Source organism: Oncorhynchus clarkii, chromosome 27 (genome assembly GCF_045791955.1).
Source record: "Oncorhynchus clarkii lewisi isolate Uvic-CL-2024 chromosome 27, UVic_Ocla_1.0, whole genome shotgun sequence".
Taxonomy (NCBI): Eukaryota; Metazoa; Chordata; class Actinopteri; order Salmoniformes; family Salmonidae; genus Oncorhynchus; species Oncorhynchus clarkii.
This window is the reverse complement of record NC_092173.1, coordinates 16,719,522-16,744,052: the sequence shown is the minus strand read 5'-3', so window position 1 is coordinate 16,744,052 and position 24,531 is coordinate 16,719,522. Positions and strand designations below refer to the sequence as shown.

General features: G+C 44.1%; 1 protein-coding gene across 1 annotated transcript in view; it reads right to left on the bottom strand.

Moving 5' to 3' along the window:
• Positions 1-24,531, bottom strand: part of LOC139386133 (FRAS1-related extracellular matrix protein 2-like) — a 120,642-nt gene that overhangs the window by 23,790 nt on the left and 72,321 nt on the right. Inside the window, exons 9-16 of the mRNA XM_071131566.1 lie at positions 7,431-7,580; positions 3,815-4,024; positions 3,064-3,261; positions 2,134-2,298; positions 1,696-1,878; positions 1,391-1,521; positions 1,031-1,186; positions 401-604 (exon numbers count right to left, since the gene is read on the bottom strand). Of these exons, the coding sequence (XP_070987667.1) occupies positions 401-604; positions 1,031-1,186; positions 1,391-1,521; positions 1,696-1,878; positions 2,134-2,298; positions 3,064-3,261; positions 3,815-4,024; positions 7,431-7,580 (1,397 nt within the window). The remainder of the gene's footprint in view (positions 1-400; positions 605-1,030; positions 1,187-1,390; positions 1,522-1,695; positions 1,879-2,133; positions 2,299-3,063; positions 3,262-3,814; positions 4,025-7,430; positions 7,581-24,531) is intronic.

Below are 24,531 nucleotides of genomic sequence, written 5' to 3'. Positions count from 1 at the left end.
CAATCACATCAATACAGTCATCTCAATCACATCAATACAGTCATCTCAATCACAACAATACAGTCATCTCAATCACAACAATACAGTCATCTCAATCACATCAATACAGTCATCTGGATCACATCAATACAGTCAACTCAATCACATCAATACAGTCATCTCAATCACATCAATACAGTCATCTCAATCACATCAATACAGTCATCTCAATCACATCAATACAGTCATCTCAATCACAACAATACAGTCATCTCAATCACAACAATACAGTCATCTCAATCACATCAATACAGTCATCTCAATCACATCAATACAGTCATCTCAATCATTCACTTTAGGTCTTTTCTTTGACTGAGCCAGTCTAAACTCACACTCAGTTCACGGATAATGTGTTCTCTACCTGGAAATAGACAGAGTCCAAGGTGATGATCTTGGAGGAGGAGAAGAAGGTATCAAAGTCCACCTCTCTCATGGAGCTGGTGACCCCGTCCAGGCTGGTTGGAGCGCTGACCAACCATCGATAGCGTGTCAGCGTGTCATTGATGTGCTCGCTGATGCAGATGGAGCCAGTCTTGTCATAGTCAGGGTACTTAGGGTTACAAGCCTGAGGGAGAGAGAGAGGGAGGAGGGAGTGAGGAGAGAATGAGGAGGGAGTGGGAGAGGGAGGGAGGAGAGAGGAGACAGTGTTTGGGAATGAGGCAAAATATACTGTAATATAGTCCAAGGGAAAATGTGCATTGTCCATCAACATCACTCACCTGTGCTTCAATATCAAATTAAATCCTAATTGAATCCTAATTGACATATTCCTAAACCAAAGAAACAACTTAGTTTTTAAAGTAAATTAAGACCAGACAGTGAATGCAATGATGCCTTGGCCTTCATCCTAAAAGGTATCCTATTCCCTATATAGTGCACTTCCCCATGGGACTCTGGCCAAATGTAGTGCACTAAACTGAGATTAGGGTGCCATTTGGGACGAACCTCTGGACTGGGAGGTTAAAAGTCCCTGACAAACCATTCTCCGTACCGTGACACAGACGACGGGGTAGCCTGCCACCAAGGGGGTATTTCTGGCCCTGGAGGTGTCGTCATACTGCAGTAAGGAGAACACCTGGGGGACGGAGGGGAAGGTGACGTCCGCCATGCTGTTGGTCTCCTCTATGTAGATAATGGCCTTATTCATCTGAGGACAGACAGAACAAAAACAGATCAAACATAGAAGTGTTGTTAAAGGTAGTGATGTATCAGGGGCGACTAACGCAACAACTAAACTTCTCTCTTGTTCTTGTCCCTCAGCTATCACGTTGAAGGTAAGTGAAGCGCATCCTGCTACTTGTGTCAACGTCATATTGCTGAGTCTATGTGATGTTATTGTTCCAGTCCTCACCTGCGTCTCAGCCACCATGTTCTCATCAGGTTTCAGGTGGACAGTGAATGCTTCTCTCATCTCTCTGACTCCATCATACAAGATCTCCACCTCGATGTAGTGCTCTGTGTCACCCTCCTTGAACTCAATGTCTGGGGTAAACAACAACAACACGGCTCTAAGTTAGAGAGGAAACATCTAAACACTGCAGATACCGAGTTACCTTATCAAGAGCATTATTTCCATAGGGTCAGGATCCCAATCAGATCACCCTGTCTGGAAAAACTCATGGCCGTATTGATGTGAGAGGTTGTGACATTTCTCACCTTCAGATACAGGATGGTAGTCCTCTCCGGAGGTGGCTGATCCATCCTTGGTGTGGACGCGGACCACAGACACCTTGGAGGTGTCTCCTACCCTCAGCACTGGGATCTTCACCATGGACACCTGACCTGCCCCACTAGGCTCACTCACGCTGAACTTAGTCTCCCCAAACTTGATGATGGCCTCTGGGGATAACATGGATGGGAGTCACAGAGTCAGACATGGAGCAGTGTGAACTCAGCAATGTTACAAACAGACACACAGAGTAGAATGAGTTGAAGACACACACCCCAAAACAAATGAACAAGATGCAGACTAGCAGATTATGAACTTGAGAAAATAAGGGAAGTAATGCAATAAGTATCTGGGACTATTATAGAGTGAGCAACTTTTATTTTCTACAGATGAAATGATTACATCTATGAGTCAGTCAGTCTTACTGTCTGCCTCGTCCTTGATCTTGACCAGAGTCTCATTCTGTTTCCCGATGGACGCTCCGAACGGAGACTCACTGCGGGGCGACCCCAACACCAGCCTCAGCTCCTCCTCCTCCTCATGCTCCGTGTCATCAACCAAGGACAGAACACACGGCTTCTCCACCTCCCCTGGAAAGAGAGGGAAGGGATAGAGAGATGGAGATGGGAGGAAAAAGAGAGAGAGAGAGAGATTGAGAGAGATTAGCAAAAAGGGGTAACCAGGTGTTGAAAAAAACGATATGTTCCTTGTGTCAGTGTGTTACCAGTTTTTTTCCAGTGTTTTACAGAATAGTTTTCAGTGTTACCAGTTTTTTTCCAGTGTTTTACAGAATAGTTTTTAGTGTTACCTGTTTTTTTCCAGTGTTTAACAGAATAGTTTTTAGTGTTACCTGTTTTTTTCCAGTGTTTTACAGAATAGTTTTCAGCGTTACCTGTTTTTTTCCAGTGTTTTACAGAATAGTTTTTAGTGTTACCTGTTTTTTTCCAGTGTTTTACAGAATAGTTTTTAGTGTTACCAGTTTTTTTCCAGTGTTTTACAGAATAGTTTTCAGTGTTACCAGTTTTTTTCCAGTGTTTTACAGAATAGTTTTTAGTGTTACCTGTTTTTTTCCAGTGTTTTACAGAATAGTTTTTAGTGTTACCTGTTTTTTTCCAGTGTTTTACAGAATAGTTTTCAGCGTTACCTGTTTTTTTCCAGTGTTTTACAGAATAGTTTTTAGTGTTACCTGTTTTTTTCCAGTGTTTTACAGAATAGTTTTTAGTGTTACCTGTTTTTTTACAGTGTTTTACAGAATAGTTTTCAGCGTTACCTGTTTTCTGACAGTGTTTTACAGAATAGTTTTTAGTGTTACCTGTTTTTTTTACAGTGTTTTACAGAATAGTTTTCAGTGTTACCTGGTAGGAAGGTGATGATGGAAGCGTCTGTGTTGGGTCGTTCGTTGAAGTCCATCATGACCTGAGCGGTGCCCTGTCTGGTGTAACAGCGGACCGTTGACCTGTAACTGATGTCACCACTACGATACACCACGACTGAGATCTGACCGGAGTTCTCATGCCCCATGTACATGGCATCATGGAACTGCACCTTGGGCACTGTTAGAGGACAATCACATCAACAAATCATCTACATTAGATCAAGTGCATAGAGAAACAGTGTTGATCATAACCATGACATAATGCTCATAACTGTCTACTGTCTTATAATGCACTATAAGCCTTTATAAAGGCTTTATAAATGCATTTATATGGACACTTACAGTAATGTACTACCAACGTTTTAATTGGCAGCATTGTTCAATCGTCTTTACTGGTGTTGGTATGTTTCGGAGATGCCCTGTTTTGTCAGAGCAAGGTATGATATGTTTCTCAACTTCTGAATGAAATGCCAGTGCCCGTTTTAATCTATATTTATAGTTCATTGATAATTAGATGCATTCTGACAAATCAGATGCGTGGTGACTAAATCAGCTAGGTTCACTCACAGTCAGATATGTTGTGACTCGAACTGTGTCCCGAATGGCACCCTTTTCCCCATATAGTGCACTCATTTTGACCAGATGCTATGGGCCCTGGTTAATAAAAGTAGTGCACTACATAGGGAATAAGGTGGCATTTGGGACACAGTATATCAGCACGATTCACTCACGGTCAGAGACGGAGTCGTTGATGAGGATGGTGGCCTTCCCCGGTTCTCCCAGGATGCCGTTCATGGGCATGCGGAGGATCAGCTCGAATGTCTCGGTCCCCTCCAGCACCGGCTGACCCAGGTCATCCAGGATGGTAACCCTGAATGTCTGCTGGCTGACCCCCGGGGCGAAGTCCAGGTTCCTGCTGATACCGACGTAGTCCACACCGGCTAGAGGAGAGGAGAAACAGTCAATACCCACTAGAGGAGAGAGAGGGACTGAGCACTCCTACTCTGAGACACTTGATACATATGGGCCTAGATCTCCTATGACTCTATAATTCACAGGAGTATCATCAGTAGAGGTGAGTTAGATGAAAGGAAATACCACAACATGTTGATCAAATGTTGCTTCCTCTCAACAGTACATACAGTGAGGGAAAAAAGTATTTGATCCCCTGCTGATTTTGTACGTTTGAAGTTGTCCTATCCCCTTAGCAGAAAAACACCCCCAAAGCATAATGTTTCCACCTTCATGTTTGACGGTGGGGATGGTATTCTTGGGGTCATAGGCAGCATTCCTCCTCCTCCAAACACGGGGAGTTGAGTTGATGCCAAAGAGCTCCATTTTGGTCTCATCTCAACACTTTCACCTAGTTGTCCTCTGAATCATTCAGATGTTCATTGGCAAACTTCAGACGGGCATGTATAAGTGCTTTCTTGAGCAGGGGGACATTGCGGGCACTGCAGGATTTCAGTCCTTCACGGCGTAGCGTGTTACCAATTGTTTTCTTGGTGACTATGGTCCCAGCTGCCTTGAGATCATTGACAAGATCCTCCCGTGTAGTTCTGGGCTGATTCCTCACCGTTCTCATGATCATTGCAACTCCACGAGGTGAGATCTTGCATGGAGCCCCAGGCCGAGGGAGATTGACAGTTCTTTTGTGTTTCTTCCATTTGCGAATACTCGCACCAACTGTTGTCACCTTCTCACCAAGCTGCTTGGCGATGGTCTTGTAGCCCATTCCAGCCTTGTGTAGGTCTACAATATTGTCCCTGACATCCTTGGAGAGCTCTTTGGTCTTGGCCATGGTGGAGAGTTTGGAATCTGATTGATTGATTGCCTCAAGTGACAGGTGTCTTTTATACAAGTAACAAGCTGAGATTAGGAGATATCTCCCTAGGTCACCAGGAGAGTGTAAACATGTTCTTCATCCACTCAGAGCTATGAAGAGGCAGGGTGTTGATGGCATGGCCTTTACCCCCGACTGCTTCCAACCCTACAGTAGCTATGAACGTCTGACCCACAGACCCAACTATGTGTTTCTGAACCAGCTTTGTGTGTCCCTCTGCTTGGAACTGCTTTATAAAGCTACAGTATGTGTGTCTACTTGGGATGGCAGTTTAGATGGAGAAGAGATAATTAAGAAGTGAGAGGGAAAGAGAGACAGTGGGGAGGGAGAGAGAAAGGGAGGAGTGAGGGAGGAGGGGAGGAGAGAGAGAGGAGTGAGGGGTTAGGAGGAGTGAGATAGAGAGAGTGCGAGGAAGATGAGTGTCACGGCAGATTTCCTCCTCTTCCTCTGAAAAGGTGAAACAAGGATCGGACCAATACGCAGCGTGGTAAGTGTCCATGGTTTTTTAATTAGAAAAACTCAACCTGACCACAAATACACTAAACGTGACCTAACCAAAACAGTCCTGTGTGGCACAAACACTGACACAGGAAACAATCACCCACAACATATCCAAAGAATATGGCTGCCTAAATATGGTTCCCAATTAGAGACAACGATAGACAGCTGCCTCTAATTGAGAACCAATCTAGGCAACCAAAGACATACAATTTACCTAGACAGGAAACAGCCCCATAAACATACAAACCCCTAGACTAGTCAAAACACATAAAACCCCCATGTCACACCCTGACCTAACCAAAATAATAAAGAAAACAAAGATAATTAAGGCCAGGGCGTGACAATGAGGAGTGCTCGGGGCAGGAGATAAGAGGAAGGCTGCAGGCAGGGGGAAGGTTTTAGTTTCAGGAGATATATAGATGCTCTCTTTATCCAGACTTATACACCAGTGTGTGAGGGATTCAGTCTACATTCCTCTGTCTTTACTCAATCCAGATTTATTCCCAACACTGTCCCTCCCAACCTTGTCCCTCCCAACCTTGTCCCTCCCAACCTTGTCCCTCCCAACTCTGTCCCTCCCAACATTGTCCCTCCCAACTCTGTGCCTCCCAACCTTGTCCCTACCAAACCTTTGTCCCTCCCAACCCTGTCCTTCCCAACCTTGTCCCTCCCAACCTTGTCCCTCCCAACTCTGTCCCTCCCAACCTTGTCCCTCCCCACCTTGTCCCTCCCAACTCTGTCTCTCCCAACCTTGTCCCTCCAAACCTTGTCCCTCCCAACCTTGTCCCTCCCAACTCTGTCCCTCCCAACCTTGTCCCTCCCAACCTTGTCCCTCCCAACACTGTCCCTCCCAACCTTGTCCCTCCCAACCTTGTCCCTCCCAACTCTGTCCCTCCCAACTCTGTCCCTCCCAACCTTGTCCCTCCCAACCTTGTCCCTCCCAACTCTGTCCCTCCCAACTTTGTCCCTCCCAACCTTGTCCCTCCCAACTCTGTCCCTCCCAACTCTGTCCCTCCCAACCTTGTCCCTCCCAACTCTGTCCCTCCCAACCTTGTCCCTCCAAACTCTGTCCCTCCCAACCTTGTCCCTCCCAACCTTGTCCCTCCCAACTCTGTCCATCCCAACTCTGTCCCTCCCAACCTTGTCCCTCCCAACCTTGTCCCTCCCAACCTTGTCCCTCCCAAACTCTGTCCCTCCCAATCTTGTCCCTCCCAACTCTGTCCCTCCCAACTCTGTCCCTCCCAACCTTGTCCCTCCCAACCTTGTCCCTCCCAAACTCTGTCCCTCCCAACCTTGTCCCTCCCAACCTTGTCCCTCCCAACCCTGTCCCTTCCTAACCCTGTCTCTCCCAACTTTGTCCCTCCCAACCCTGTCCCTCCCAATCTTGTCCCACCCAACCTTGTCCCACCCAACCCTGTCCCTCCCATCCCTGAAGGCCTACCCTCCTCTGCACCTTCCAACAGCTACCAGACTGGGGTTAAATACCAAATGGCACCCTATCTGCTATGGGTCCTGGTCAATAGTTGGGGCTGAGCAGAGCACTGTTTACATTCCAGAGGTCATATAACATCCCAACACATCCAGCCTGCGTTGCTCTGGGCGTTCTCTCTGCTTCCACACCACCAGAGTGACAGACAGACAAACCCTGAGGAGGACTCTGGGCGTTCTCTCTGCTTCCACACCACCAGAGTGACAGACAGACAAACCCTGAGGAGGACTCTGGGCGTTCTCTCTGCTTCCACACCACCAGAGTGACAGACAGACAAACCCTGAGGAGGACTAAAGCATATTGTTCCACCTGGTTAACCTTCCCTAAGCTCAAAATGGCTCTTTATAAATACAGTGTTAAAGCCAGTGTGCTGTAACACAAAGACAGTGTATTGTAGTACAGTCCCCTGTGTGAGAGCAGTGCGTTGTATTGTAGGGACAGGAACACTGACCTTCAGTAGACAGTGTGCTGTCATAGACATACAGTGTGTTGTGTTGTGTTGTATTGTATCTACCTTCAGCAGAGACAGGGTCTGTTTTCCTGGAGCGTACAGTGACCGTGGCTGTTTTAGAGAGGTCAGTGCCTGTCCTATACACCTTGACCTCCACATAACCATCACTCTCATCCACACGGTAGTCTGTGCCTCCGAAGTAGAATACTGGAGCTGTGGAGGAGAGGAAACACAGGAAGATGTTAAACATCAGGATCATGTTTCAGTCAGTTTCGCAGCTCAGTCTGATGTAATTATTGAGTTGAATTTGTAATAACCCACTTTCAACTACAATTGCTTCTGAGGACAGAACTAAATGACAACACAACACTAGTATTTTCTAGCCCTTAAAGCACCTGAATTACAGTATAGTACATTTGAGTGGATGTTACTCTGTAAGATGTACAGAATGTAAATGCAAAGACTCGAAGCCTGAAGGCATCACTCTATTTCTGTGTCTGGTTGAAAGCTCTATTTCTGTGTCTGGTTGAAAGCTATTTCTGTGTCTGATTGAAAGCTCTAATTCTGTGTCTGGTTGAAAGCTCTATTTCTGTGTCTGGTTGAAAGCTCTAATTCTGTGTCTGGTTGAAAGCTCTATTTCTGTGTCTGGTTGAAAGCTCTATTTCTGTGTCTGATTGAAAGCTCTATTTCTGTGTCTGATTGAAAGCTCTATTTCTGTGTCTGATTGAAAGCTCTATTTCTGTGTCTGGTTGAAAGCTCTATTTCTGTGTCTGATTGAAAGCTTTATTTCTGTGTCTGGTTGAAAGCTCTATTTCTGTGTCTGGTTGAAAGCTCTATTTCTGTGTCTGATTGAAAGCTCTATTTCTGTGTCTGGTTGAAAGCTCTATTTCTGTGTCTGATTGAAAGGAGCCGGTGCAGTGTAGTGGACTCTGGTAGAGGAGTGTGTTTGTGTTTGTGTGTGCGAATGTAGAGGAGTTGGAGGAGTTCAGGCCTGCCTGTCTGCAATTAGTATTTTCCTGAGCCCAGATTCCTCTAGAGTCAATCTCCCCCACACTGTTCTGTTCCTCTCACACGCTCTCACTTTCTCTCGCTTTCTCTCTCTCTTTATCCCTCTCTCTATCTCTCTTTATCCCTCTCTCTCTCTCTTTATCCCCCTCTCCCTCTCGGTACCTTGCGTGCTGTGAATAGGGCTGGTTCTTGGGAAGTTGCTGTCAACTAACATCACAGCTGACTCAAACAACCAGAAACACAGGAAGGGTGTTGATTGAGCGTAACGGCCCTCACAGTAGGAGCAGGACCCTGGGCTCATTTACTGTACATTCTGGGAAAATAAACAGCTTTGAGGTAAACTGGAGTGGCAGTTGTTGGCTCTGAATTATATGAATTATATGAGCGCTTTACTCATTTTTTTGTGTGTGAAAATGGACCAAATCAACCCATCTCTCCAGACTACTGAACAGTAGAAACCTGGTCCTTCACAGAGGAACAAGATATAGGCTCGGTCCCAAATGGAACCATATTCCCTATACAGAACACTACGCAGGGAATAGGATGTCATTTCAGACACAGCCATGGTGAATACATTAATGAATTTAATGGTGGTGATATCGCCACAGGCATAAACCCTGTTTCCATGACGATGATGATCACACCTCTAGGCTGGTCTGGTGTTTCTCATCTCAAAGTGACACAGATAAATGGGAAGATAGGAGAGGAGGAAAGCAGAGAGAAGGAGGAGAAGAGGCTAATACTGGATGAAAAATACCTCTGCATAGAACTAATGTGTCCATCTGATAAAACAGTACTGTAGTAACTCAGCCAAATACTCATTTGATCTGATGCATTCATTTAATCTAAATAAACACTGTAAAAGGAAATTATACATGAACAGCTTTTCAAAGCATGCTAAATAAGATAGATATCTGTTACTGTATACTGTGTTCAAGCAAAACACCTGATATCTATGTTTATCAGACAGGCTGATATCTATGTTTAATAGACAGGCTAATATCTATGTTTATCAGACAGGTGTAAAATTATATCCCTTCTAACACCTTACTAAATCACACATAATCCTTGACTCAAAGAATACCATAACACTTTTCAACTATTTAAACAGGGTTGGATATCATCATCTCACAGTATTAGCCAGTCAGACAAGCTGGGAAAACTGTTGCTTTAGACAAAGCCTGAGGATTTGTGGTTGAAGGCATTGTTGTCAGGTACAGTATGAAAGTGCCTTGAATTGGTAATAGGCTGACAGGGTGCACAAACAGGACAAATACACCTGTCCTCCTGTATCTAGGTCGAGAACAAACCGAGAGTGTTTGTGGAGAACAAACCAAGAAATGGCACCCTATCCCTTATACAGTGCACTACTTTTAAACAGAGCCCTGTCCAGGAGTGCACTATGTAGGGAATAGGGTCCCATTTGGGATGTAGACAAAGTGTGCGACAAGATCAAACCTAGACAAAGAGTGTGGGGATTCAGGGTTTATGCAGCTGCCATTGTCTTTCCCTACAGACAAATCAAACAGGGCAGGCTTTAGACTGGCTCAGCTCCATCTCTGCGCTAGTGGGGTAATCAGATCTGTGTGTGGAGTCCCAGACCTGCAGTTGTAGTAATCAGATAAGGTTGGTTTGTACAGCAGACAAACACCATCTTCAAAGAGGCACGACCCATTAGGTGTAAGATAAAACCTGGCTCCAGGCCTGAGGGAGGACCCACCTAGACACAGCACCACCACACCCCAGGGCTTACCTTTCTTCTACCCAGACCCAGGCACACCTCTCTCTGGGTAGAGTTACCTGAGGTCAAGGCAGGTGGAGGTTTAAATAAGTAGCATCCTAAATGGGACACAAACAAGGCTCAAGCTGTAGCCAAAGACAGACTCCAGTGGTAGAAGATTGTTGCAGCCTTATTTCTCACCCAGGACAAAGAGGACTAAGTAAGTCATCTAAAATTACACAGATTTGGAAGAATAGGGTGTCATTTCTGAAGAACTAAATCTGTTCCCACCAGACAGTGAGGTGCCATTTATAATCTTTGGAAAACAAACCTTTGTTTAATAGGAAGTATAATAATATCCTTGAATTTTACAGAGTGAACTTTGTAGTGTAAAGTAACCTCTGAACATGAGATCAGAATACAAACGACATGTTACAGTAAAGCAGTGGTGTTAATGACTGTATGTGTGTGATGACAAGTGACACACACACACACACACACACACACACACACACACACACACACACAATAGCTGCGACAATAAACCAAAAATTGTCAACATGGACCACACCGATCACTTATTGTAGGCATTTTGCTGATATCGTTCATTATGATAAGTAGCCTATACCAGAGAAATGTGAAGTTTGAAATGAAATAAGTTTGCTAATATGGGTGATTGTTAATGGGACAATTGATGCCTACAACCATCAAACTAAAGGATCATTTTAAAATACTGTGGTGCATATTTTTGTTGTTAATGTTTATCGTTATCGCATCATTTCAGGCAATTTATCGTGTGTATTTTTGTCCATATAGCCCAGCTTTAACAAACACGTGCACGCACGCACGCACGCACGCACGCACGCACGCACACACACACACACACACACACACACACACACACACACACACACACACACACACACACACACACACACACACACACACACACACACACACACACACACACACACACTCCTCCATCGTCACCTCCTTAAAGGGACTCTTGTACTCCTCCAACTACACAAGCTGCTTGATCAGTGTTGAACTTTAGATGGCAGTCCCACAGCGCTGAATGCCTTATCTAACAGAGGCAGCATGGTTACTGCTACTCTGCCTTCTGTAGAACACTAATCCCAGTTCTCTAATAGCAGCAGCTGCATATCAAACATAAAGTCATCTAAAGTTATACTGGATAATTCAATGACCTACTATAATGACACTGAGCAAAAATATAAACACAACATGCAACAATTTCAAAGATTTTACAGAGTTACAGTTCATACAAGGAAATCAGTCCATTTAAATAAAATATAGGTCCTAATCTATATATTTCACATGACGGGGAATACAGATATACATCTGTTGGTCACAGATACCTGAAAAAAAAGGTAGGGGCGTAGATCAGACAACCTGTCACTATCTGGTGTGACCACCATTTGCCTCATGGAGCGCGACACATCTCCTTTGCATAGAGTTGATCAGGCTGTTGATTGTGACCTGTGGAATGTTGTCCCACTCCTCTTCAATGGCTGCGTGAAGTTGCTGGATATTGGTCGGAACTGGAACCCGCTGTCGTATACGTTGGTCCAGAGCACCCCAAACATGCTCAATGGGTGACATGTCTGCTGAGTATGCAGGCCATGGAAGAAGTGGGACATTTTCAGCTTCCAGGAATTGTGTACAGATCCATGCGACACGGGGACGTGTATTATCATGCTGAAACATGAGGTGATGGTGGCGGATGAATGGCACAACAATGGGCCTCAGGATCTCGTCATATTCAAATTGCCATCGACAAAATGCAATTGTGTTCTTTGTCCATAGCTTATGTCTGCTCATACCAATGTTGACATCAGCAAACCGCTCGCCCACACAATGTCATACGTCTACCAACGTCTACCATCTGCCTGGTACAGTTGAAATCGAGGTTCATCCGTGAAGGGCACACTTCTCCAGCGTGCCAATGGCCATCGAAGGTGAGCATTTGCCCACTGAAGTCTGGTACGACGCCGAACTGCAGTCAGGTGTCCGGGTGGCTGGTCTCAGACGATCCCACAGTTGAAGAAGCCCTGATGTGGAGGTCCTGGGCTGGCGTAGTTACAATTGTTCTCCAGTTGTAAGGCCGTTTGGACGTAATGCCAAATTCTCTATAACAACTTTGGAGGCGGCTTATGGTAGCGAATTTATTATTAAATTCTCTGGCAACAGCTCTGGTGGACATTCCTGCAGTCAGGATTTGCACGCTCTCTCAAAACTTGAGACATCTGTGGCATTGTGCTGTGTGACAAAACTGCACATTTTAGAGTGGCCTTTTATTGTCCCCAGCACAAGGTGCACCTGTCTAACAATCATGCTGTTTAATCAGCTTCTTGATATGCCACACCTGTCAGGTGAATGGATTATCTTGGCAAAGGGGAAATGCTCACTTACAGGGATGTAAACTATTTGTGCACAACATTTGAGAGAAATAAGATTTTTATGAGGTTGGAACATTTCAGGGAGCTTGTATTTCACTTTACATGTTGAGTTTATATTTTTATTCAGTATATATTATACTTGAAAGTAGTCAGATTTGTAGGCCCACTCTGTGAGTGCATCCCAAATGGCACCCTATTCCCTATATAGTGCACTACTTTTGACCAGAGACTAATGGGGTGTATATGGAATAGGGTGCCATTTGAGACACATACTCTTTCTGCCACGTTGGCAGACCTGCAGGCAGCGCTGGTCTCGTGGAGATAGTAGTGGATGTTCTTAGTACAGACACACACACAGACATGAATGTACAGACACACACACACAGATGTGAATGTACAGACACACACACACAGACATGAATGTACAGACACACACACACAGACATGAATGTACAGACACACACACACAGACATGAATGTACAGACACACACACAGACATGAACCTACAGACATACACACAGACATGAATGTACAGACACACATACACAGACGTGAATGTACAGATACACACACACAGACATGAATGTACAGACACACACAAAGACGTGAATGTACAGACACACACACAGACTTGAATGCAGATTTAGAAGCACGGTGCCAAGGAGTTTTTCCTAGCCACCGTGTTTCTACACCTGCATTGCTTTCTGTTTGGGGTTTTAGGCTGGGTTTCTGTACAGCACTTTGAGATATCAGCTGATGTAAGAAGGGCTTTATAAATACATTTGATTTGATTTGATGAATGTACGGACACATACACAGACATGAATGTACAGACACACACATAGACATGAATGTACAGACACACACACAGACATGAACGTACAGACACACACAGACATGAATGTACAGACACACACACAGACATGAATGTACAGACACACACACAGACATGAATGTACAGACACACACACAGACATGAACGTAGACACACACAGACATGAATGTACAGACACACACACAGACATGAATGTACAGACACACACATAGACATGAATGTACAGACACACACACACAGACATGAACGTACAGACACACACAGACATGAATGTACAGACACACACACAGACATGAATGTACAGACACACACACAGACATGAACGTACAGACACACACAGACATGAATGTACAGACACACACACAGACATGAACGTACAGACACACACAGACATGAATGTACAGACACACACACAGACATGAATGTACAGACACACACACAGACATGAATGTACAGACACACACAGACATGAATGTACAGACACACACACAGCTCTTCTACATGCACAGACAGCTATCCCCATAACATCCAGGGAAGTACCACGTCCACATGCATATATTTACAGTATGCAGTACGCCTGCCTGCCTGCCTGCCTGCCTGCCTGCCTGCCTGCCTGCCTGCCTGCCTGCCTGCCTGCTTGCCTGCCGTAAGTATGACAGGACTTGTCCTTTCACGCACAGGTAATTGCTGTTTGATAGAGACTCAATCGCCCGTGCATGCCACGCATCCAGACGCACCGGAGGGAAGGAGAGGTGTGGTATGGAGCCACCGGGGCGGGGAGTGGGACAGTAAAACATGAGAATGCTTGTAGAGCAGAATTACAGTCTTGTATTTATGCAGTGATGTCACTGGTCTGTAAATATCAGGAACACTCTAAGGTCTGTAAGGTATGATTATGGTTCTGGTGAGAGTGGGGCATGGGGCGGGTCTGGGTCCTGGACGAGGATGAGAAGTTGGCTGACCCTAAACCCTGTTATTACCTCCCTACCGCCCCATCTGGATTCACCAGGATTCCAGGTCACACAACAGATGTGCTGCAGAATTTTAGGGAGAGATAGTGTAGTGTTAATTGTAGTGTTAACTGTAGTGTTAACTGTAGTGTTAACTGTAGTGTTAACAGTAGTGTTAACAGTAGGGTTAACTGTAGTGTTAACTGTGGTGTTAATAGTAGTGTTAACTGTAGTGTTAACTGTAGTGTTAACAGTAGTGTTAACAGTAGTGTTAACTGTAGTGTTAAATGTAGTGTTACAATTACACCTACAGGGCTAGGCTGCATGTTCAGCAAGCTCTACAGTAGGTCAGTATCATTTCTGTATTCCAATAAAACCTGTCGCCCGTCTGTTAAACACATGATCCTAGTAAATCATGATTATAATCAGGCAGGCAAAGGCAGCTCCTGTCCACGTGGGCCTGATTATCTGCAGGACATTTTTGTTCTATTTCAGAGCAGCGTTTTAAACCTGGGGCAACTCCATGAGCAATCATATTTCTGGCGATAAAAAGTGAAAAGCAGCAGACTCCAAGTACCAGAGTTGCCCTTCACTGATTGAGATCATAAACAGTCTACAATCGGTACCTATAATACAGTTTTAGTTGGGTTGTGTCTCTGGTTGTGTTTGGATAGAAGGGACACTGGCTACATCCCCTTAATGTCCAGCTCTAATGTACATCCTTTTCTCTCTGGAAGTGGATGGGCTGGGGGGGAAACAGTCACCTCCTAAGACTGTTTAATGGGACTGGGTCAGTCCAGACGGGACAGAGTGTGCGTGCGCATGTGTGTGTTTGGCGGGACAAGGTCAGTCCATTCGGGACCGGGTGCAGCTGCCAGCTGCTGAAACCTCAGCCCACCCAGAGAGGCACGGCAGGACCATCACAGGGCCATCACATCCATGCACGTACCATCCCAAAAGACCACCACTTCAACAGTACAACACACAGAGGAGAAATACTGATTCCATGCTCTGCCTGTATTGCCTGAGTATATGTGTCACGTGTGGAGGAAAGGAAGCAGGATTACATGCTTATAATCCCTTGTACTGTACAGTACACTACTTTTGACCAGGGTCCATAGGGAATACGGTATCATTTGGAATGTACCCATGGTCTGGGAGAACAGTAATATATATTGATTTATTACTTAACTATGATATGACATCTATTCTTTTCATTGTGAATTAACTGTGCATTAATGTTTAGATAGCAGGTCAAGGATGTTTGAGAGGCCGGTACGACGGTAACCAGGGAAGACAGATTCCCTATAAACACCCTGAGATGAGATTAGCTAACTGGGTTTTCTGCCGACGTGAAGTGTTCTCAGAGGAACTGAGTTGAAGGGTCAACAGTTGAAGATGGTTACAGGCACAAGGCATTTCCTACCTGTCACTGTGTACCCACTGAATAGTCTAAATTGTATCTAGCATCATAGAAGGTGTCACGGCACTGATATGCAGCTGTGAACTCCCACTACTAGCCTTGTTCCACATCTACATGTGGTTTAGCTAACTGTACTGACAATCATCACCATGCTATACATACTACATCGCCCTTTGGTCACAGTTTGAGAGAGTGGGCTGTAATCTGTGACTGACAGGCAGTGTCCTGGCCATATTGGTACAACAGCCACTGTGTCAGTTTAAGACAATCACACTACAGACTGGAACAGAAACTTGTTCTAGAAAGTAAAAAATATAAAATAGATAATTCCAAATGTCTGTAACTGAAGTTCCTCTTGGCGTGAACTTAAGTTGTGGCATGTTTTGTGTCTTGGTATAGAACACTGTCAATGTTCTAGTTAATTAACAACTTAAACAACAAGAGACAAGCCTTAATACGTCCAATGTCCTGAGATTAGTTTACCTCAGACAAAGAGGCTCCCCATGCTAACAACAGTCACAGTCTCTACTCTAAATTTTCCTTCAGTACTTATCTATTCGACATCATCGTGTTCTCAGAGCCGTGGCCCGGGGCCTCAACAAGGCATCTGACTGACAACCAGGATCCTTTCCCTCCTGCATATCAGTTGGTCGGATGGAGTGGTTAATACGGGTTCATGTATAGAATGACACACACACACACACACACACACACACACACACACACACACACACACACACACACACACACACACACACACACCATAGAAGGGGTAGGGGGAAATACATACTTTGTGGAAACTTGCTTTGTGTACAAACGTATTGCTATCTTAGAATGGGATCCTGATTCTGTCTGCATGGCGTCAAGAATCAGATGAAGACAAAGGGTCAGAGAAGAAACCATAGCCTGAAGCTACTGTCTGACAAGCGGCCTAACCCCCCCACTAGTGACGTCAGGAGCTGTAACCTGATCAACACAAAGAGGGCATGAGGTAAAACAGTGAGAAACCTCCCAAGAGCATCCTGGATCAGGTGTTGAGGGGGTTTAAGGTGCCAGGATATGATGAGATGGAAGGATGGAGAGACAGAGGGATGGAAAGATAGTCCTGGAGAGACAGGGCTGATGTCAGCCTATAGATAAACTTGTCAAGAAGGAGGTGATAATAGAATGGACTGTGCTCTGTTACATAAACTAAGGAGGAGAGGGAGGAGAGGTAGAAAGGCCTGTCTGTTGAAGGAAAAGAGCAGTACTGTAGATTGATTACCTGTCAGATCGTACCTACAGTAGGGAATAAGGTGTGATTTGGGATGCACCCCAGATCATTGCTAAGGCATGTGTTAGAGTGTATGTTAGAGTGTGAGTGAGAGAGTCTTATGTTCATACTGACCGTGACAATTCTGTGTGTTGTCTAGAAACCAGCTCCCCACTACTACAACACTTCCTACTGAAAGGAACCCTGTTTCATTGGGAGAAACACTGTGAAACTGTGACATTCTGAACATGATTAGAGGTGAGTTACATTCTATGGCTGTTATAAAGGGTACAGACTATTATAGGGTTGTTATCTACGGGTACAGACTATTATAGGGTTGTTATATAAGGGTACAGACTTTTATAGGGTTGTTATACAGGGGTACAGACTATTATAGGGTTGTTATATACGGGTACAGACTATTATAGGGTTGTTATATACGGGTACAGATTTTTATAGGGTTGTTATACAGGGGTACAGACTATTATAGGGGTGTTAATTCAGAATCGGTGGGTCCCCCACGGGACGGTTGAGCTAAAGCAGGCTAATGCGATTAGCATGAGGATGCAGTAACAAGAACATTTCTCAGGACATAGACATATCTGATATTGGCAGAATTTACAGTAGCTATTACAGTGAACGCATGCCATGCTATTGTTTGAGGACAGTGCACAGTTATGGACTTGAAAAGTTATTAATAAACCAATTAGGTACATTTGGGCAGTCTTGATACAGAATTTTGAACAGAAATGCAATGGTTCATTGGATCTGTCTAAAACGTTGCTGCTGTCATCTAGTGGCCAAAATCTAAATTGCGCTTAGGCTGGAATAATACATTAAGGCCTTTGTATTTTCTTTTACCAGATCTAATGTGTTATATTCTTCCACATTCATTTCACATTTACACAAACTTCAAAGTGTTTCCCTTCAAATGGTATCAAGAATATGCATATCCTTGCTTCAATTCCTGAGCTACAGGCAGTTAGATTTGGGTATGTCATTTTAGGATAAAACATTTTTTTTAAAGCGGCGTATCCATAAGAGAACAGGGGTACAGACTATTATTGGGTTATTATACAGGGCTGTTATACAGGGGTACAGAATATTATAGGGTTGTTATACAGGGGTATAGACTATTATAGGGTTGTTATACAGGGGTACAGACAATTATAGGGTTATTATACAGGGCTGCTATACAGGGGTACATACTATTATAGGGTTGTTATACAGGGGTACAGACAATTATAGGGTTATTATACAGGGCTGCTATACAGGGGTACAGACTATTATAGGGTTGTTATACAGGGGTACAGACAATTATAGGGTTATTATACAGGGGTACAGACAAGTATATGGGTGTTATATAGGAGTTGTTATACAGGGGTACAGACTATTACAGGGGTTTTATATAGGAGTTGTTATACAGGAGTACAGACTATTATAGGATTGTTATACATGGGTACAGACTATTACAGGGGTTTTATATAGGAGTTGTTATACAGGGGTACAGACTATTATATGGCTGTTATATAGGAGTTGTTATACAGGGGTACAGACTATTATATGGCTGTTATATAGGAGTTGTTATACAGGGGTACAGACTATTATATGGCTGTTATATAGGAGTTGTTATACAGGGGTACATGCTATTATATGGCTGTTATATAGGAGTTGTTATACAGGGGTACATGCTATTATAGGGTTATTATTCAGGGGTGTTATTTTTTTAATAAATGTTTTATTTAACCTTTATTTAACTAGGCAAGTCGGTTAAGAACAAATTCTTATTTACAATGATGGCCTACCGGGGAACAGTGGGTTAACTGCCTTGCTCAGGGGCAGAACGACAGATTTATACACTGTCAGCTCGGGGATTTGTTACTGGCCCAATGCTCTAAACACTACGCTACCTGCATACAGGGGTATAGACTATTCAAACCATTGACCCTTTAGTTCAGCGTCCCAACAGCTGCTCTGACACTGAGGGGAATACCAAGGAATAGTAGGGGTTAAAGATCTTATGCACACACTGGTAGAGGTCCCTGTACACCATCTTAGGTTACAGAGGAAGGAGCTACTGTACAGTAGAGAGCCATCTCAAGCGTGCCTCCTGTGGCAGTCAGGTCTCACACATGCACACACACACGCACACACACACACACACACACACACACACACACACACACACACACACACACACACACACACACACACACACACACACACACACACACACACACACACACACACACACACACACACAGTCTTTAAGTATTGCGTCTGCCTCTGTTCCCAAAGAGGCTATAAGAGTACCTGTAACCCGGTCTGAGTAATGCAGTGGGACCACTTATCATTCACTAAGCTCTCTTTCCCACAGTTTCAAATATGTAACATCATTTCCTGCCAGTGTCATTCAGCACAGAGGCACATGATGCTGAATGACAATGTACCCTGGGAATATGTGACTAAGAACATCACTACGGTCTGAGATTCAATGGCTAAGAAACTATTTAGACATTAAACAACGAATGCTAGAATAAATACATGCCCCAAAGTATTCGGGATACTTGACTTGGAGATCTAAGGCTGAAAATAAATCAATTTGTTTCTATTCTACAAAATCAGGTTGTTTAAAATAAGAGGTAACACAAAATCACACTCTCAAACAATGATTAAGTGGAATATCTATCCAATGGGATAATATGTTATTGAATATGTCATACAGTCTATCCTTTAAATAGCGCATTTGATTTTTGACTAGGGAGTGAAGCTCAAATATAATTTACTATCCTGTCGATGGCAGGTTGATGAGCGGGACTGACTGTTAGAGAGACATGTTTGGTAAGAGACATGTTTCCTGTCCAGGTGGTCTACCCTGTGAGAGAACATCTGGTGAATCTTCACTCAGTCTGTTGGTAGATCAGACCAGTGCTACGTCTCAAATGGCACGCTATTCCCTACATAGTGCACTACTTTTGATGAGGGCCCATTGGGCTCTGAGCATATTAAGTGTACTATATAGGGAATAGGGAGCTATTTGGCTATTTGGGACGTGGGCAAAAGTAGTGCACAATTTAGGGAATGGGGTGCCATTTGAGATTCCCCCCTGGTGTAGATATAACCATGTTTACTGTATCTTAATGATCTGCATTAAAAAATGTTTTCTTTCCACCTACAGGCCTCCTGCATTACTTTTAGAACTCAATTAAACTCCTGCAGTGAGGTTTTGAAATGCTGAGAGTAGAGTTGCATCACCCCAATTAGTTCTGTTTCAGATGGACTTTTTGATGGTGTGTTTGTGTGCAGCTTTGATGAACGTTTGAAAAGGAAGATTCAGTGATTATACCAAGGGATTTTAACATCCACTGTTCCCTGCCTGCCACCCCTTCACAGCGGTGCTTCCTTTAGATGTCCAGGGTACATACACACACACACACACACACTCACACACCCACATACCCACACACACACACACACACACACACACACACACACACACACACACACACACACACACACACACACACACACACACACACACACACACACACACACACACACACACACACACACACACACACACACACACACACACACACACACACACAGAGCCAGGGTTTATAGGGAGAAGGGAGAGAGGGAACTAGCCAGGCAGATATGGAAAAAAGGAATGCCCAAGAGGTGCTGTTGAACAAAGGCTGTTTGGAAGATATGAGATACAGGAGACTATCAGATGTGGATATGAGCCTTGCGATAAGGCCTTCCCTCTAGCAAGAGGACACTCACAGGGGCTGTGTCCCAAATTGCACCCTACTCCTTACATTGTGCGCTACTTTGGACCAAAGCACTATGGGACCTGGTCACTCACATGCACATGCACATACACACACTTACACACAAGCCACTATTCCTCTATTGCAGGTATTCCCAAACTGGTGTATGCGCAATGCCCCCAAAATGTTTTTCTTCGCATTTTCAAACATTTTCAGTTTTTTTTCTCGCCTGAGTAGCCTCGTTTCACTGCCAAAAATAAAATTAAAGCATCTAGTGTTCAGCGAAACAACAACACTATGTCAAATACAGGTAGTCACATAATTAATATCCAATCACATTAACCGTTACTCTCTTTTGGAAATGGAACAAGCGTGGAGGAATAAGGGTGGCAGGGAGAGGGCGGATGCGTGGAGGAAGACAAAGAAGACAAAGAGCTGTTATTTCAGATGAAATAAGGGCTACACTTATAGGATTGAGAGAGGCACGGTTGAGGGTGCAACCCAATCTTCCACTAACTGTAGTCCATGTATGTGGCAACACTCAAAATATTTACAGTAAAAAAAAACACTAGCATTTCTACAGTAAAACTGTGCACTTACTGTTTTTCAGAGAGTAATGGAGGTGGAAGCACTGGAAAGACCACATTCATTTGTATTTATCGATGAAGCTGGATTTAACCTTGCCAAAACACGTGGCCCCCAACTGCTTTTAAATGACCAAATGTCTCTTTTGCTAGGGATGGATAAACTTCCCCAGTGCATGCTCTTGGCCTGATGCTACCGATTTACTGCCCGTAATTCAAATTACTACCTCAAACTGCTAATTTTCCCGACTAGCATCACTACCCTAGACAGTTCTGACCTAGAATATGTGGACAACTACAAATACCTAGGTATCTGTTTAGACTGTAAACTCTCCTTCCAGACTCACATTAAGCCTCTCCAATCCAAAGCCTCCTTCACTCATGCTGCCAAACATACCCTCGTAAAACGGACTATCCTACCAATCCTTGACTTCGGCGATGTCATTTACAAAATAGCCCCCAACAATACTCAGCAGACTGGATGCAGTCTATCACAGTGCCATCCGTTTTATCACCAAAGCCCCATATACTACCCACCACTGCGACCTCTATGCTCCAGTTGGCTGGCCCTCACTACATATCCGTCGCCAAACCCACTGGCTCCAGGTCATTTATAAGTCTTTGTATATTGCACTGGTCACCCCCAAAGCCAATACTTCCTTGGCCGCCTCTCCTTCCAGTTCTGTGCTGCCAATGACTGGAACGAATTGCAAGCTGGAGCTGGAGTCATATCTCCCTCTCTAGGTTTAAGCATCAGCTGTCAGAGCAGCTTACCGATCACTGTACCTGTATACAGCCCATATGTAAATAGCACACCCAACTACCTCATCCCCATATTATTACTTACCCTCGTGCTCCTTTGCACCCCAGTATCTCTACTTGCACATCATCATCTGCACATATATCACTCCAGTATTAATGCTAAATTGTAATTATTTCACCTCTATGGCCTATTTATTGCCTTACCTCCCTACTCTTCCACATTTGCACACACTGTACATAGATCTTTCTATTTCAATTGTATTTACTGTACGTTTGTTTATGTGTAACTCTGTGTTGTTGTTTTTGTCGCACTGCTATGCTTTATCTTGGCCAGGTCGCAGTTGTAAATGAGAACTTGTTCTCAACTGGCCTACTTGGTTGAATCAAGGTAAAAAATAACAAGTATGTAGCCAAACGTAGCTGCTGCTCATTCCGTTTGCTAGAAAATTGATTAATGGTTCAAAAAAGTAGGGCCTGCGTCCATAGAGACAGATACCAGCTCTACTACCAGCAGTACTACACCTGCACATGTCGACGACACAAGTTGTTCTGCTTCCATGAGCACATCCAATGCTAGCATCAGTAATTCTACATTTGTTGTTAGCCCAGCTAGCATGGACACTGACAGTTGTGAATTTGATGCAGCCGAAGAGCTACTGCCCCCTTACCCGGAAAACCACCGAACAACAGACAGAGACGTTGGACCATCGAAGAGATGCAAATATGATGAGAACTACATTGATTTGGGGTTCACATATATTGGAAGTAGTGCCTTTCCTCAGCCGCAGTATGTTATATGTGCGAAAGTACTATCTCACAACTCAATGAAACCATCACTCTTGCGCTTACATTTAGAAAAATAAAACATGCCAATTTGAAAAATAAGCCATGGGAGTTTTTTGAGTGAGAATTATGATGACTTTCGAGTAGTAAGACGTATACAAGCAACAGATACCATTAATAAGAAGCGTCTTATATGGTGAACTACCGAGTGGCTAGGACAGGCAAGCCCCATACTATTGTGAAGGACTTAATTCTTCCTGCTGCCACAGATATGGCTGGGACAATGCTGGGGGAAAATACCCCAAAAACTATACAGACAATATCTCCATCAAACAACACTGTTTCACGACGCATCAGTGACATGGCAGGAGATGTTTTGAAACAATTACTGCATCACATACAAGCCAGTGAATTATATGCGTTACAGCTGGATGAGTAAACAGACGTAGCGGGCCTGGCACAGCTCCTGGTATATGTCCGTTACGTTTATGGGAGGTCAATTAAGGAAGACATCCTCTTCTGCAAACCACTGGAAACCAGGACAACAGGAGAGGATATTTTTAAAGTACTGGACAGCTTTGTGACATCAAATGGACTTTGGTGGTCAAGATGTGTTGGTATCTGTACTAATGGTGCAAAGCCATGACAGGTAGACATAGTGGAGTGGTAACGTGCGTGCAAGCAGTTACTTCCAACGGCACTTGGGGACACTGCAGCATTTACCAAGAGGCTCTTGCTGCCAAGGGAATGCCTGACAGCTTGAAAGACGTTTTGGACACTACAGTGAAAATGGTTAACTTTGTTAAAGCAAGGCCCCTGAACTCTCATGTATTTTCTGCACTATGCAGCGACCATGTAACGCTTTTACAACATACAGAAGTGTGCTGACTATCAAGGGGCAAAATAGTGTCCATTTAAAAAAAATTGAGAGACGACCTTAAAGATTTCTTTACTGACCATAATTTTCACTTATCTGACCGCTTGCATGATGACGAGTTTATCACACGACTGGCCTATCTGGGTGAATGATCTGAATCTAGGATTACAGGGCCTCTCTTCAACTATGTTCAATGTGCAGGACAAAATTGAGGCTATGATTAAGAAGTTGGAGCTCTTCTCTGTCTGCATTAACAAGAACAACACACAGGTCTTTCTATCATTGTATGATTTTTTGTGTGCAAATGAACTCAAGCTTACAGACAATGTTAAACGTGATATAGCGAAGGACGTGAGTGAGTTGGGTGCGTAATAACGCAGGTACTTTCCCGAAGCGGATGACACAAACAACTGGATTCGTTATCCTTTTCATTCCCTGCCTTCAGTCCACTTACCGATGTCTGAACAAGAGAGCCACATCGAAATTACAACAAGCGGTTCTGTGAAAATTGAATTTAAATCAGAAGCCACTGACAGATTTTGCTCAGAGTATCCTGCCTTGGCAAATCGCGTTGTTAAGACACTGATGCCCTTTGCAACCAGGTACCTATGTGAGAGTGGATTCTCGGCCCTCACTAGCATGAAAACTAAATACAGGCACAGACTGTGTGTGGAAAATGCTTTAAGACTGAGACTCTCTCCAATACAACCCAACATTGCAGAGTTATGTGCATCCTTTCAAGCACACCCTTCTCATTAACCTGTGGGGAGTTATTC